The 18,082-nt window shown below is 32.0% G+C and overlaps 2 protein-coding genes across 6 annotated transcripts in view; one reads left to right on the forward strand and one right to left on the reverse strand.

The window, feature by feature from the left end:
* Schip1 (Schwannomin interacting protein 1) overlaps positions 1 to 18,082 on the forward strand; it is an 879,380-nt gene that overhangs the window by 654,877 nt on the left and 206,421 nt on the right. The window lies entirely within an intron of this gene.
* Positions 8,226 to 11,921, reverse strand: LOC140443435 (uncharacterized). Its single transcript, XM_072534689.1, has one exon. It carries the CDS (start codon positions 11,919 to 11,921, stop codon positions 8,226 to 8,228), a length of 3,696 nt encoding a protein of 1,231 aa, XP_072390790.1.

Raw genomic sequence — 18,082 nt, forward strand, 5'->3', positions numbered from 1 at the left:
ATATGTAAGATTCACGTTAATGCACGATAATGCTCGACCACATGCCGCTACCATAGTGAGTAATTATCTTGATGAGGTCCAAATTCAAAGATTGGATTGGCCACCGTTTAACCCGGATTTAAATCCAATAGAGCACATGTGAGATCACTTAAAACGCAGCATACGACAAAGAAATCCCGTTCCAAATACGATAGCGCACCTTCGACTTGCTGCACAGGATTAATGGAATGCAATTTTCCAAGGATATGTCCAAAATTTACTTGCAAGCATGCTGAGGAAGATGCAAGCAGTAATAAGAGCTAGAGGGGGAAATACTCGTATGCACTTCTTTCAATTAAAACGACTTGTTTAAACAATTTAAATTATCATTTAAGTAAAACAACCTTATTTACCAAATATTAAACATTTATTTTTTTCACAATTTTCTCCGCATAAAAACTTAAACTTGTATATTAAACATTGTTAAAATTAACTCTATTTTACAATAAACGACTTGATTGACCAGAATTTATTTTGAAAAAACAAAAATTAGAAAATTCCAAAATATTCAATATTTTTAATAGTAGTTATTTCAAATCCAAATATAAATATATTCCAAATATGAGCCATAAATTCTGAATACTATACTAATACATTCCCCAGTAACTCTCAGAGTTGTTCGGAAATACTTTATAAGTTTTATGTTTTGTCTTGTGTTGGATATTATTTTTATATAAAAAGATAGAAATAACCTTAAATTTTAATTCTAGCTCTATAACATTTAGCATTTTCTCAATTCGAATTTGTGTTCTTCTTAACGATTCTTACTCGTTGTAGTAAACGAAAAACCATGTAGCCAACACCTGAGAGACGAGACAGGTGTTCCAAACAATAATCTTCCTATTCTCAAAGTCCCAAATCTTATTTAGTTTCTAGAAAGTAAAATCTAATAAAATCCACATTGTTTTTCTCAATGCCAACTTCGCGGCCGCCCCGGACCTTGTTTTTCTCGATTACTAAGAGCTCTCGCAAACAAATAAGACAAACAGAAAAAATACAACAAGAACAACACAACAAAAAAACAAGCGCTAAAGCAATTCTTCTAATTGCTGGCGGGTAATATTCTTTGCGCGATTTTCCCAACAGGCTGCTTAGGCCAGAGAGGCAGGGAGCAAGCGGCTCAAAAAATAGAAAATAATCGCCAATATCTACCACTTTTCAAATAATATTCTCTCTTTCCGGTGGAGTATTATTGTTTTTTATGTCACTCAATTAGTCTAGAGCAGGGGTTCTCAAACTTTTTTGTACCACGCCCCTTTTGTTGAAAACAAATAAGTATTACATAGAAAACAAAACATTTATTTATACTGCCATAAGATACAATAATATCAGTTTTTATAAAATACAAAAATTATTAATAAAAGAAATATAGATTAGGTTTGTTAGTGAGATGGATGTGCTTGCATTTTCTTTACTATTATGCCTATTCGTGGCTGAGTATTAGAAAGTGCACAACACAAGTCGCTAGAAGCATCAAGTTTATTCCGATATTTTGTTTTAATTGCCACAAGTGTTGAAAATGCTTTTTTGCACAAATAGGTGCTTGAAAATGGCAAATATAAACGAAGAGCTTTCCGTGATAACTAGGATACACTTTGAAGTATTTTAACCAAAATGAAGGTTTGTCCATTATATCAAAGTTGTATTTGGCAAAGGAATCATGTTTTATTTGCAAAGCATCTTCTTGAAGTGATTCAGGCAGGGAGTCTATGTTGAGATGGAATGGGTCAATTGTATATATACACCGGTATTTTTAGGCGGTAGGGATCTATGGAGGAGTATCACCGAGCTGCAAGCCCTTCTTTTGCCGTACTGCTCCACCATAGGCCGATCAGACACCAGCATATTCTAGTCTAAGCCGCAGATTCATCTAGAATTTTAAACTGCTGCGTTAGCCTTTTTGTTTTCTGTACACCGAGCTGAGGATCGAATTCACATTCACTGAACCACTCGCAGTGAAGCGAATGAGAACGAGCCGCCCAGCCCGCTTGTCTATCTGACCGACATGGGTCAATTGACACTCTGAAAATACTATCGTCACAAGTGTTTGGGAAGTATTTCTGGAACTCTTCAATTAGGCTCTTCAAATGGTTTGATAATGCAGTTTTAGGTTAAGGCTGTTCAACAAGTCAAAGATGTCTGACAAATAAGCCAATATTACTCGGGTACAATGTTCGTTGAAGGCCCCGATTAGTTCATTTTGCTTTTGCTGCTCCAAGAAGGTGATTACTTCATCTCGAAGGTCAAATAATCTTGCCAACATGTTTCCTTGGAGTCATCGTACTTCTGTATGAAATAGCAGTGTTTTGTGATTACTTGTGAGGCAGTGCTTGGAAACGCTCGGTTGTCAAATGCGCGCTATTATATAATCTATCCATATACATAAAAAGTTAGGACGACAAGTCACACTGTTCGTCCGGTAGGGTACCTACGCCACCTAGGAAAAAAAATGTGAACTACCAACTGACATTTCAATCATATTTTGTTGTTGAAATAATACGGTTCATTTATTGCCAATCATTCTACAAATTGATGATGCAAATATCCTTAGTCGGTAAATAAATAAATTTATTTATATTTGTATTTTCAGAACGATTTCCGAGTGGAGATTGAAACCTCAATAAACTTATTTTAAACCTTCAAATGTGGCCTATTCCCAATAAAATAGTAATTATCTTCATTATTAATAAACGTATCGTTAAACAGGAGGTATCATATGGATAAAAATAGTTTAAACAAAAGACAAATTTTGATTTATTGATTTAAAGAAGGCCTTTGGCTGACTACAAAATAAACAACTGGTCCAATCTTAATATGCGACATAAAAAATGAAAGTACATTATATAAAGAATATATGAAGATATAAAGAATAAACGAGGCGACTATCAAAAGGACACTACAGAGCATTTTCGTTATTAATAAACGTATAGCGACATACGAGATATCATAGAGCACTATGGATAAAAATAGATTTACTTTAAGAGAGACAAACTGATTTATTGACTTAAAGAAGGCCTTTGGTTAATCATAAAATAAACAACTGCTCGTATCCCAACACGCGACGTAGCTAATGAAAGGAGAGGATATAACGAATATATTAAGAAATAAAAAACGAACAAAGCTACTACTTAAAGGGCACGATGCAGCATCTTCTTCATTAATGAACTCTGAAAAAGCCTCTGACTAAGTATAAAATAAACAACTAGCGGAATCCTAGTATATAACACATCAAATCAAACGACGTGAGATATATATATATATATATATATATATATATATATATATATATATATATATATATATATATATATATATATATATATATATATATATGCAAGAGGCTTTTACTGAAAAAGGCAGAATCCTTCTCTGTTTTTGTCGTTGCTTCCTGCCATGCGGAGACGGAAGTGCCGGAAATGGCGTAAACTCAGCGGGCAGACACCATTTTTAATTTCGTCGTGGCATCCGATTACTAAGTGCATCTAAATGAATGCAAATGCAATTGCACCAGCACTTGACTAATTTAATTGAGGCTGTGTGGAAGTTATCTCATTTAGTTAAAAGGGTGAAAAAATCAGCGTTGTTTGTTTTTGCAAAAAAAAATTTAAAACAATTGAAATGTGAAAGAAATTTAATAAATTAGTAAAATAATATTTTCTAATAAAAGTAATAGAGGCAGTTATATTAAAACCGTATTTATAATTTTTACAACTTGTATTTTGACACGAAAATGACTACGATAGCAGAAAACGTATATGGAAACAATTAATTCTTAGTTTTTTGTGATAATCATTATCCTTGTACAAGTCTTTTGTCGCCTTTAAACGGTTCTCAGTAGTTTTGTCGGACTTTTATTCTTTTGTCTTTATTATCTTCGTAAAATGATTTTACGGGATTTACGTAAATGTTATTTACTCCCTAATGTTTAATGGCGTTCCACAGGTTGTTGACTGGAACACTATCATGGACCTTTCGGAGGTCCATGAATACACAAATACAATGTGCTATGCAGCACTGAAGCGTTTGATCGAGTACAGCACGCCAAATACTAAAAGAAACAGGAAATAACAACCAGGATCTGAAAATAATTTAAAAAATTTACTAGAATCATGCAGCAAATCTCAGAGTTGAAGGTGAACACACTGACTATGTGAAAATTATGCGTGGAGTGAGGTAAGGCTGTATTTTCTCTGCACGAAACTGAAAAAGGTATTCTATTAAATGGTTATCGGCTAAACAACATCAGTTATGCACATGACACCATGGTATTTGCGGACAACTTAGAAGACCTGCAAGTTCTTATGAACAAAATCACGTATTACAGTCAACAATATGGACTCAATATAAACGTTAGAAAGACAAAACTTATGATAATTAGCAAGAAAAGGGTAACAGAAGGTCAACCAATCCCCTGTAGAAAGAGTGACGCACTACAACTACCTCGGCACCATAATAAATGAAGAATGGACCAACAACCAGGAGATTAGAGCACGCATCGGAAAAACCAGATCCACCTTCAAACAGATGAGGTCCTTCTTCAAGAGTCAAAACCTCTCTCTTGATACAAAAGTAAGAATGCTGCGATGCTACGTCTTGTCTCTCCTTTTTTATGGTGTTGAATCGTGGACCTTGAACGAAGATATGTGCAGAAAACTGGAAGCATTTGAGATGTGGCTATATCGGAGAATGCTTAAGATCCCGTGGACTGACCGAATCGCAAATGAGGAGGTCCTCAGAAGAATGAATAAGAACCGAGAGGTACTGGCCACCATCAAATCTCGAAAGTTACAGTTCTTTGGACATATTATACGAAATGAATCCAAATATGCTCTTCTTCAAGCCATCCTGCAGGGAAAAATATTTGGAAAACGAGGTCCAGGAAGAAGAATAACATTTTGGTTAAAGAACCTCAGAATCTGGTTCAATATAACATCTGCGCAGCTTTTCCGCGCTGCTGCAGATAAGATAAAGATTGCCATGATGATAGCCAACATTCGTAACGGATAGGCACATCAAGAAGAAGAAGATGCATCAGTGAATGTTATTTTTGCAACAATTAATTGAATAATCGTATTGTCTTGATAAAAGATATGTTAAAATATACGATTTTGGGTAAAAAACATATTAGAATAAGGTCACCTATATTGGACCGGCTCCTAAATTAGACCTTTGCAGATTTGAGCGAACCGACAACAAGTGGTGCTATCCGCTAATACCAACTAGAACTAGGATTCTTTAGAGCCTTATGTTTATGGACAATGCATTCAAAAATAGTTGCAGAATAACGTGGGTCGAACTGAGTAGATATTGCGGCACTTGGCGCTGGGAAAATTTTACCGACCGTGGGAAAAAGCGGCATCCTTTGATGTTTGCACCTGCTCAGGTGTTCGGGTGACATCACGCTTACTGACAAGTCGAATCATTTTTTCTTTTCCTTTCTTTCCTCTTCTTCTTTTTCTTTCGCTAATCTGTTCATCTCATGTTACCTTCTTCTATTCACTAATTGAACGTTCACTGCTTGACAGGGGAACTCAATATTTTATACACTGTTACATATAAGCTTTCGTTCTTTCGTCTAGTGCTCGACACATATTTTTTCGCCCAGTACTCTACATAGGTCTACGATTCTTTCCTCCAGTGCTATACATAGGTCTACGATTGTTTCCTCCAATGCTTTATACAGGTCTTCTTTTTTTGTCCACGGCTAGACACAGATCTTGTCGCAAATCATCAAAGTGGTGCCCCACTGCCCAAATTAGATAACCAATATTTTCTTCTTTTCGTCCGTTGTCTACTTTTATATTTAGATGCTGATATATACAAGGTAAGGTGAGAAAACACAATTCATGTTACAGTGATAGTGGGGATATGATCACAGACGGTTCTTCGATAACCATCAGACAACAATTCCCCGTTGCATATTAAAACATACAGAGAACACTTTACGTACTCAACTCAATAAGTGACAGCCCGGTTTGTAAGCGAGTCTGACAGACACCCTAAGTTTACAGTACTACTCCCACAATGTGGTACCTGGCGTGTTTCTGTGCGGCAAAAGTGGACCATCCGTTTATACTATAAAGGGGCCACCAAATATTCAACGTTGAAATGTGATATAATGTATCAATATGATCAATTATTAAAGAATAGTGACCAAAACTCTTGCGAGTTGCATACTATATTTTATCTACGATCATAAGTTAATTATTTTAAAAAATCCAGAGTATATAATATACAGAAGAAATTTAAAAGGACAGTTTGAACAAAAATTCAGTCTTATCAGCAGTCAGTACGGAGAAGGTGCTACTGACAGAAAATGATATTAAAATGGTAGGTAAGCGAAGGAATGAAATTGAGTGAATATATTATGAAAAAAAAAACATATATTGAAGGCAAACGTAACCAATTCGGTTCGAACAAATTTTGTTCTTAACAGCATCCACCGCTAGTCGGTACGGTTACACGACCGCCGGAAGAGGTTTTGTTAGTATGGGACAAACAGTCAGTATGAAAGCGAAATGATTGTCTTTTTTCCATCACACACTTAAATAAACATTTTTATTGATTTTATTAGAAGATACTTAAACTGAAAACTAAACTCCTGTTGGGTAACTGGCCATTAAAAACATACTTAAAAATTAACTCAGGAAAGCAGACCATTAAGATTTGTCGATCGATTTTCTTATTATTATTTTAGGTGACAACACGAACACTAGATCCTAATTTAATAAGATCGGTTCATAATTCGCCAATGGTCCATATCACATATCTTTGTGAATATTAAGTTTCAGTAGATGTTTTTTACGATCTAATGCTAGACAACTTTGTTACATTTTATTAAAAAGATGGCAACATGAACACTAAATCCTAATTGAATAAGATCGGTTCCTAATTTGCCAGTGGTCCACATCAGATATCTTTGTGAATAATATGTTTTAGTAGACGTCTTTTTACAATCTGAGGCTAGACAACTTTTTTTTACAATTTAGTAAAAAAGTGGCAGCACGAACACTAGATCCTAATTTAATAAGATCGGTTCATAATTCGCCAGTGGTCCATATCAGATATCTTTTGTGAATAATATGTTTTAGTAGACGTCTTTTTACAATATGAGGCTAGACAACTTTTTTTTACAATTCAGTAAAAAAGTGGCAGCACGAACACTAGATCCTAATTTAATAAGATCGGTTCATAATTCGCCAGTGGTCCATATCAGATATCTTTGTGAATAATATGTTTTAGTAGACGTCTTTTTACAATTTGAGGCTAGACAACTTTTTGTTACATTTTATTAAAAAAAGTGACAACACGAGCACTAGATCCTAATTTAATAAGATCGGTTCATAATTCACCAGTAATCCATATCAGATATCTTTTGTGAATAATATGTTTCAGTAGACGTCTTTTACGATCTGATGCTAGACAACTTTTTTTACATTTTTATCAGATAAAAACGTAACAACTCGAACACTAGATCCTAATTTAATAAGATCGGTTGATAATTCGCCAATGGTCCATATCAGATATCTTTGTGAATAATATGTTTCAGTAGACATCTTTTACGATCTAATGCTAGACAACTCTTTGTTACGTTTTTATCAGAAAAATATGGCAACACGAACACTAGATCCTAATTTAATAAGATCGGTTCATAATTCGCCAATGGTCCATATCAGATATCTTTGTGAATAATATGTTTCAGTAGACGTCTTTACGATCTGATGCTAGACATATTTTTGTTACATTTTTATTAGAAAAAGGTGGCAACAGGAACACTTGATCTTAATTTATTAAGATCAGTTCATAATTCACCAGTAGTCGCTAACGGATATCTTTTGGTAGTCTTAACATCTTCTAAAACTTAATGAACAAATTTTATGATATTTAACCCTAATATGCTATACATCGTTTTAAGATCTTTAAATTAATCAGTAACTCATAACAGATACCTGGTAACGTTGTTTTACTATAAAAATTTTAAAAGCCAACTACAATATGTGATAGAAAAACAGACAACCAAATAGACGCTGGATAATAGAGAACGGAAAACTAATTTATGAAAAATTCTTAAAAGACACATTTAATACTAATATAAAATATGTACATATAACTAAATAATAAAAAGCCGTGTATTAAAACTACAATAATCAATAATATTAACACTATAAATAAATTTATACATATTTTTAAATTTTCATTTTCTTATAACCAAAAGGAACGGAACTAAAATCTTCTAAAAATTTTCTTTTTGTAGAATGTGGTCGATAATTTTTATGGATTTCCTGTGTTATGACTTGATGTTCTGTTGTTCGTCTAACTTGTTTACTTATGATTTTAATACCTTCCGACTTTACAAGTACCATCTTTTTAATAGTATCAAAATTAATTAATTGCGAGTTTAAATAATTAAGGGAAATTCCCTTAACTTTGCAACAAAATTTTTCGTCACCATTAGGAAGTATGTATTTATAAGCATAATTTTTGGGGCCTCCAGAAACGAACTCCGAAATATGACCACCACTTAGCTCATCAGTTAAATCACCAATACAGTCACCGGTAGGAAGATCAGGCAGACCGTCTCTGGAAATGTACACAATTGAATCGGTATCATAATATAAAGTACGCTCGCCCACCATGTCTAAATAGGAATACAGTTTGAGGCGGGCTAGAGCCGTAACGTATGAGGCCAGAACGACGTTTACAGTGGAAGACATTGAAAATGCTTCTTCCACATACTCCCACGTAACAACCAGTGTTTCCTCGTTTACAGGAACCACAGTATTTACATAGATCGAGGGATTACTCATCATAGCAAAGAATTCTTTAGGATTGTTTACAATAGAAGTTTTGGGAAGATTTTCTCGCTGTGCAAATTTACCCCAGAACGAATTAAGCATTAATTTAGCTAACGATCTAAGGCCAGGATTCGCCGTTATTTCGGTAAACTCTAACCGAACGTCTTCTATCTGGAGAAACTGTTCGATGTATCGGTTTTTTTCTTCGGCTGTTACACAACCACGGGGCCATCCTGAAGCTTGCTGCTTGATTTTGATGAATTTATTCATCATGTCGGAAAAGGGACCATTTTGATGTTTTGACAATTCACGGGTTTCGTACGACCAGATTTCGTAGGTCTCAACTATTTTGTAACCCTTTTCCAAAGCTTTTACAACTTCTTCAATTACCCATGTTCCTGTAAGTGACTTCTGTTCGTCGGAATGCTGACATTCTCCTTGCATAAAGTCCTCGCTGCATTTACGACAAAGAACAAACATGCATTTATTGTTTATTTTTGCGGGTAGAACAGGATGATAAAGGTTTGAGGGAGGAAGTACTTTACACTTTATTAAACCAGATACTCGTGATAAATCTATATGCCGGCATTCATCTCCTACAAAAATTTTAGGATGACCTAGAGGAAATTTTCCACGCTTACATACCCAAGGGTATAGGGAACAAACATCGACATATTTAATCTTTTCATTTTCTTGAGCCTTATAATACTCCACGGTGTTACCAGTACGACCACCATACAAAGCATCCCTAGCATTTATAGGTTGAGTTCTCATTAAGGGGTGATCCTCAGTAAATGATTTTATCTCAGGCGTCATAGTTTTTCTGAAGGCACACTCCCAGATTTCAACGACTTCATATCCCAGAGATTTTAGATATTGATTTTTGGCAGCAGTTCTGTCATAACGATTTTCCATGCAGTGTGAAGGATCGTCATGAAGAGGAGCCAATCTATTTTCGGGATAACATTGGGGACAACCATGATAGTAACAACCCTGAAATTCAAACACGATATTTTCGTAAAGACCATCCACTTTACAAGTATTAATAACAGCCTCAAATCCTCGTGCAGCATGCTGTATTTTAATATTACGCTGTTTCTCTTCCCAAAGTAGCCACTGCAGAGCTATTTTTGACTGATTATCTTTAAAACGATAACCACCTTTAGGAATAAGACCTATTGTGTCAGATTGTAGAAAATTTCGCCTAAATACTTTACTACAAGTCGAGGCTACGGTAGTAGCTTCCATAAAAGGACAGACATTTGACGTATTCAATAATTGTTTCCTAAATGTAAGACAAGCCTGTGTTAATATCATGACATCGGAAATACAATAGTCAACGATCTCTTTCTGAAAATCAAAAACATAACCGTTAGCAACTTTAGCAGTATGCCAATTTATTAACTTATCACGTGCATCCTTCTTCAAATTATCGATATCATAGAATTTTAGAGAAGGTATAGGTCCGAGATAAGATTGATTTTCCCCTTTATTAAACAAATGTGGGAAATAGCCCTTTTTTAACTCTGTTAAACCAAAAGCTTTTGGTAAAGCTGACAAGGCCATAGGAAAATAATTAAGACTGTCGAGAAAACGGACATTCCCAACACTCATCGAAACTAACTTCGTACCCCGCATGATAAGATCAGGGGTTAAATCGGTCTTTGTGAGGATGTAATTCAACACGAACTGATTATCGAAACCCCCTCCGTTATGTGCCAAAACGACAACATTCTTAAATTTTTTCCTAATTTGAAAAACATATTCAATAAAAATAGAAATAACATTTTCGTTTAAAACATTTAGACGAAAACCGCATGTTTGACAAAACTGTAATTTTTCTTCCTGAAGACAATTGTAACATCGCTGACTAAATACACAGAGATTTGGTTCTTGAAGAAGTGAACCATCTAGCAATATTTTTTCCTGACGAGTCTCAAGATCATAAAAAATGAACAAAAAATCTTTTGAGGGAGGTTTACCAGAATCAGGCTGCATGTAACAAAGATGATCTGATGGGTAATTTTTACCACAAGTTTTACAGAAGATCTCCCCACAGATATGACTTTTAGTGTAGATTTTGTAACATTGCTTACACCTTTTAATTTTGTCACATATGTCGTTAATGTGAACGTTGAAACATACCTCACCATAAAAGTCCCGGCCGCATTTATCGCAGGGAACTTTAACAGCTTCTTTGGAACAAGCTGGTGAACGACGACATGCAAAGCACGTATCAACGCAGCTGTGTCCGTCTTTATGGTCGTAGGGTTGATAACATTTATCACAGAAATACGTACTGATAAACGCACTGGTCAGTGACCGAATTACATTAAAATGACCTTTATGAAAGAGAAGGTTTAATTTTGGTCCGTAAGTGTGCCCCTCATAAATGACATCACGTCCCTTAGTTCCATATCTATAGACCACAATCTTATAGTCTGTTAGATATGCCTGAAACTGTTGCAACTCAGGAATTCCAGCTCCCTCACTAGGAATAACAACACCAGACCTATCTATTAACTGCAATGCTCTTTCCCGTTGTATTTTCCCTCTATCGCGACATATTTTTGTAAGTTCAGGGTCTTTGTCAACGTAAGCTTTGGCTACAACCAAAGCGTATGCAAGACATAGGTTATCGTTGTTTTTAATAACAACAATTCCTCGCCGTTTAGAACACTCCTCTTTAAATGAATTGTACTTACGACCTCTACCCTTTCGAGTAGGCATTTTTACGGTAGTAATACCAAGACAAAACGTTTCGGTGTTTAAACCGGTGCTGTTGCTCTGATATATGGAACTTATGTGGTTCCATATATCGTCAACTGTCACCTCTGAGGCTGGTTTTAACCTCATCCATCCCTGACCTCTAACGAAATCCTTGGAGCAAAAAGTGAAACCGACCTGATCATGTGGCAAAATATTTACAGTACCCTTTCGAACAATATCCTCGATGGCCTTTTTAATCCAACTTACGGGTTCCTCACCTGGCGGTACATCCTTAATTTTAAATTCCAGAGTTCGTCCCTGGACACCAAATTTACGGATTTTCGTGGTTTGATCTCTGACAATTAAAAACTTTTCCATTTTACGTATAATAAACTTATAAATTATTGTAAAATCAAAAAAATCAAAAAGTCAAATTTTTCAAAAAAAAATTATTATACTCACCAAAGTACGCCTGAACACTAGAAATATCTGGAACAGACTAAATAAAATACTTTAACGTAGGGTATAAGGTAGACTTCTAGCTCGACGGAAAACTGAACGATAATTCCAAAGGCCCCAAAAAGGTTTAGATTTATGTAAAAATGTGTAAGAATCAATCTAAAAGAGTAGATCTGTTTAAATTTATAAATTTGGTTACACCTTAAAAGTGGGTAACAGTGCTACACAAAACCAAACATGAAAGTAGTGGAATAAGCGTTGTATTAATAAAAAAAAACTATACCTCACTTGATCGTTTATTGTAGCGGCCACAATGCCTAAACCGTGCGATTGAAGAACGGCGTGAGATTGTCAGGATGTACTGCAGAAGTTAAAAACATGTGTGAAGTATGCAATATACCTAAGGCATATGAAGTAAAAAGCACATCAAAAAAAAAAAAATTGTAAAGATATTAAATATTATGGACTTAATATAAATGTCATATGCTATAAATATCACAAAAAAAATTATGAGCCGAGAAAGAAGCCATTTATAACATGTTGCTAAAAGCTTTGAAAAAGGTTCAAAGTTCAAACTTTCCCGAATTATGTAATTTTAAATAATTCGTTAACAATTTATAATAAAAATACTAAAAAGTAACCTTTTGTAAAATATATGTAAGCATCAACACAGAACCCGGCACTAATAACATTAGGTCAAAATCGGGGTAAATGGATACCGTTTACCACTAAATTCTGGTCTATTAGTTATAAGGCATTTAAGAAATAGCAGTATCAATACGACAAAACTTGGTCCAGTATGAAATTTATGGTAAAATTACGGGGCGGTTTGTATTTATAAACAATTTAAAAAATTTAAGAGAAGGTGCATGTAAGAAGGAAAAGAGCTTTCCCAAAAAGTTTATTTATAGTGATTGTTAGAATTAATTCGGAAGTTTTAATTTGGTATCTTTTCTACTTAGAATTTATTTATTGGGAACAATTATTTACACAAGTAACACATCTCGAGAAAATTTATAAATGGACACTTTCGATAACCCTTTAAAATATATATTTACACAAGAATTTTCGCATTTAATATTTTGCGGTTAGTAGTGTATATTTCAATAGATATAAAGAACAAAAACGTTTATTAACATGTATAACAAAGTTGTAAAAGCACAGTAAAAAAATTGTCAAACTTTTCCGAAATAAAAGAAAAATTAATAAAAGTATAGTATTTCTTGAAGATATATTTAAAAGATTCGTAGCTTACTTGAAAAATGTTAAGATTTTTCACTAATATTTTCTCTTTTTAAATTTGTTTATCTATACATACCAATAAAAAACTGCATATATTTTAAAAACTATAACGATTTACCTTATGAACTCCCTAATAACTGTTAAGTAACCACATATACAATAAAATATATTTTTTAAACCTACAAAACAAGCAAATTTTCATGTGTGATATCATACAGCAAAATTAAAATACATTTACCGATTTACAAGAAATTAATCAACAGTTTGAATTTTTAAATTAAATCTTATTTGTGTAACCTGCCTTCATCAATTTGACACATTTGTAAAGAAATCACTATAAGGTAAAAAGTAAATGGCCTATAAATCAAATATATACACTTTGTAATACCTGTGACAAGATTTTCTCATCTCTGAGGTAAAACAGTTAAGTAGCATAAACGCCTAATTTAATTACGAATATTTATAAAAATCACGTTTTAATACAGTTAAACTAAATATATTTAACTGTCTCTGAATAACTTATTATTTTGTGACATGCATGGCCCTAACAACCCTATTATGCAATTTCGAAAGGGTTAAGACAGCTTTTTTTCTCTGATCGTATTTATTAATTTTCTCGATTGAACGGTAACGTAGAAAAACTATAAAAATATATCCCTTTCTTTCTAACTCCTTTGTATACGTACAACTACTTTAAAGATTTTTCAAATATAAAAACCATCTTAGTCAAAAAATTAAAAGCAATATTTTTTAATTATGTTTTAACAGAACGAAAAATTTTAAATATTAAAAAAAAAAATTTCGTTCATTTTAATTAATTCGGTAGTACTAATATAGAATACCAAATAACGAGTAAACTATAATAGGTATTTAAATATAAAACCCAAGACCAATTTCAAGAAATTCCTATATAATTTTAAAATGTTCATTTCCAAGATCCATTTATAGCATGGTTAGAACTAATTAAAAATGTATAATTTAATATTATCTTGAATTTAATGGTTAGTTAGGTATTAGGAATAGAAATAGGTACCTATGGGCGATAATTGAGAGATTTATTAATAAAGCTAAACTTTTGGGAACTCCACTACGTATGACCTTTTTAGAAGATTTGGTTACAAAAGAATTTACACTATTTTTATAGTCATTAATTTATATATATATATATATATATATATATATATATATATATATATATATATAAATAAAAGTATCTTAACTTATTTGAAGAAATTGATGGATGTATTAGTACTTTTCAAAAGTTGTAACTGCAAAGTTAAAATTTGGCCAAATTACCGAAATAAAAGAAAAATGTTGAAAGTATATAATTTTATGAAGATATACTGAAAAGATTCAAATCTTACTTAAAAGTGTAAGATAATATTTTTCTTTGTTTTATAGTTTATTAAAATTCATTAACCTTTACATACCAATAAAACAAACGGCATATTCAAAAAAACTATAACAAAGATTTACCTTAACGCACTCACTAACAATTATTACCAAGCAGCCACAAATAAAATAAAGATATTTTAAGTAAACAAAAAAAAATAAGAACACTTATCACCGTCAACGCGTTAATTATTTCTAGAAAACCAATTATTATTCGAAGTAAAATATCATTTAGCTTACCTTTAATAAAAAATTCACTAAATCACTAGGTTTGTTACTTTACCACAAAATACTAATTTGAACTCATACCAAATATCGACTATTATTTTATATATAGGTTAAGAATACAACTTGTTATGACAAGAAAAGTGGGGTGAATGTATTAAAACGCACCTGCTCCTTAAAATGCGAGATGCAAAAGTAGTGTGTATGGGCAAAATGAGGAGGAGGTCAATGGCATGGATACTAATACTTTTGTATCCCGCATTTTGAGGAGCACATGCGTTTGAATACATTCACCCCAGTTTTCTTGTCATAACAAGTTGTATTCTTAACCTATATATAAAACAATAGTCGATATTTGGTATGAGTTCAAATTAGTATTTTGTGGTAAAGTTACAAACCTAGTGATTTAGTGAATTTTTTATTAAAGGTAAGCTAAATGATATTTTACTTCGAATAATAATTGGTTTTGTAGAAATAATTAACGCGTTGACGGTGATAACTGTTCTTATTTTTTTTTGTTTACTTAAAATATCTTTATTTTATTTGTGGCTGCTTGGTAATAATTGTTAGTGAGTGCGTTAAGGTAAATCTTTGTTATAGTTTTTTTGAATATGCCGTTTGTTTTATTGGTATGTAAAGGTTAATAAATTTTAATAAACTATAAAACAAAGAAAAATATTATCTTACACTTTTAAGTAAGATTTGAATCTTTTCAGTATATCTTCATAAAATTATATACTTTCAACATTTTTCTTTTATTTCGGTAATTTGGCCAAATTTTAACTTTGCAGTTACAACTTTTGAAAAGTACTAATACATCCATCAATTTCTTCAAATAAGTTAAGATACTTTTATTTATATATATATATATATATATATATATATATATATATAAATTAATGACTATAAAAATAGTGTAAATTCTTTTGTAACCAAATCTTCTAAAAAGGTCATACGTAGTGGAGTTCCCAAAAGTTTAGCTTTATTAATAAATCTCTCAATTATCGCCCATAGGTACCTATTTCTATTCCTAATACCTAACTAACCATTAAATTCAAGATAATATTAAATTATACATTTTTAATTAGTTCTAACCATGCTATAAATGGATCTTGGAAATGAACATTTTAAAATTATATAGGAATTTCTTGAAATTGGTCTTGGGTTTTATATTTAAATACCTATTATAGTTTACTCGTTATTTGGTATTCTATATTAGTACTACCGAATTAATTAAAATGAACGAAATTTTTTTTTTAATATTTAAAATTTTTCGTTCTGTTAAAACATAATTAAAAAATATTGCTTTTAATTTTTTTGACTAAGATGGTTTTTATATTTGAAAAATCTTTAAAGTAGTTGTACGTATACAAAGGAGTTAGAAAGAAAGGGATATATTTTTATAGTTTTTCTACGTTACCGTTCAATCGAGAAAATTAATAAATACGATCAGAGAAAAAAAGCTGTCTTAACCCTTTCGAAATTGCATAATAGGGTTGTTAGGGCCATGCATGTCACAAAATAATAAGTTATTCAGAGACAGTTAAATATATTTAGTTTAACTGTATTAAAACGTGATTTTTATAAATATTCGTAATTAAATTAGGCGCGTATGCTACTTAACTGTTTTACCTCAGAGATGAGAAAATCTTGTCACAGGTATTACAAAGTGTATATATTTGATTTATAGGCCATTTACTTTTTACCTTATAGTGATTTCTTTACAAATGTGTCAAATTGATGAAGGCAGGTTACACAAATAAGATTTAATTTAAAAATTCAAACTGTTGATTAATTTCTTGTAAATCGGTAAATGTATTTTAATTTTGCTGTATGATATCACACATGAAAATTTGCTTGTTTTGTAGGTTTAAAAAATATATTTTATTGTATATGTGGTTACTTAACAGTTATTAGGGAGTTCATAAGGTAAATCGTTATAGTTTTTAAAATATATGCAGTTTTTTATTGGTATGTATAGATAAACAAATTTAAAAAGAGAAAATATTAGTGAAAAATCTTAACATTTTTCAAGTAAGCTACGAATCTTTTAAATATATCTTCAAGAAATACTATACTTTTATTAATTTTTCTTTTATTTCGGAAAAGTTTGACAATTTTTTTACTGTGCTTTTACAACTTTGTTATACATGTTAATAAACGTTTTTGTTCTTTATATCTATTGAAATATACACTACTAACCGCAAAATATTAAATGCGAAAATTCTTGTGTAAATATATATTTTAAAGGGTTATCGAAAGTGTCCATTTATAAATTTTCTCGAGATGTGTTACTTGTGTAAATAATTGTTCCCAATAAATAAATTCTAAGTAGAAAAGATACCAAATTAAAACTTCCGAATTAATTCTAACAATCACTATAAATAAACTTTTTGGGAAAGCTCTTTTCCTTCTTACATGCACCTTCTCTTAAATTTTTTAAATTGTTTATAAATACAAACCGCCCCGTAATTTTACCATAAATTTCATACTGGACCAAGTTTTGTCGTATTGATACTGCTATTTCTTAAATGCCTTATAACTAATAGACCAGAATTTAGTGGTAAACGGTATCCATTTACCCCGATTTTGACCTAATGTTATTAGTGCCGGGTTCTGTGTTGATGCTTACATATATTTTACAAAAGGTTACTTTTTAGTATTTTTATTATAAATTGTTAACGAATTATTTAAAATTACATAATTCGGGAAAGTTTGAACTTTGAACCTTTTTCAAAGCTTTTAGCAACATGTTATAAATGGCTTCTTTCTCGGCTCATAATTTTTTTTGTGATATTTATAGCATATGACATTTATATTAAGTCCATAATATTTAATATCTTTACAATTTTTTTTTTTTGATGTGCTTTTTACTTCATATGCCTTAGGTATATTGCATACTTCACACATGTTTTTAACTTCTGCAGTACATCCTGACAATCTCACGCCGTTCTTCAATCGCACGGTTTAGGCATTGTGGCCGCTACAATAAACGATCAAGTGAGGTATAGTTTTTTTTTTATTAATACAACGCTTATTCCACTACTTTCATGTTTGGTTTTGTGTAGCACTGTTACCCACTTTTAAGGTGTAACCAAATTTATAAATTTAAACAGATCTACTCTTTTAGATTGATTCTTACACATTTTTACATAAATCTAAACCTTTTTGGGGCCTTTGGAATTATCGTTCAGTTTTCCGTCGAGCTAGAAGTCTACCTT

This window comes from Diabrotica undecimpunctata, chromosome 6 (genome assembly GCF_040954645.1).
Source record: "Diabrotica undecimpunctata isolate CICGRU chromosome 6, icDiaUnde3, whole genome shotgun sequence".
NCBI lineage: Eukaryota > Metazoa > Arthropoda > Insecta > Coleoptera > Chrysomelidae > Diabrotica > Diabrotica undecimpunctata.

What these genes read in the sequence shown, in the direction of transcription:
- LOC140443435 (XM_072534689.1), bottom strand. Translation starts at nt 11,921, where the DNA reads ATGGAAAAGTTTTTAATTGTCAGAGATCAAACCACGAAAATCCGTAAA.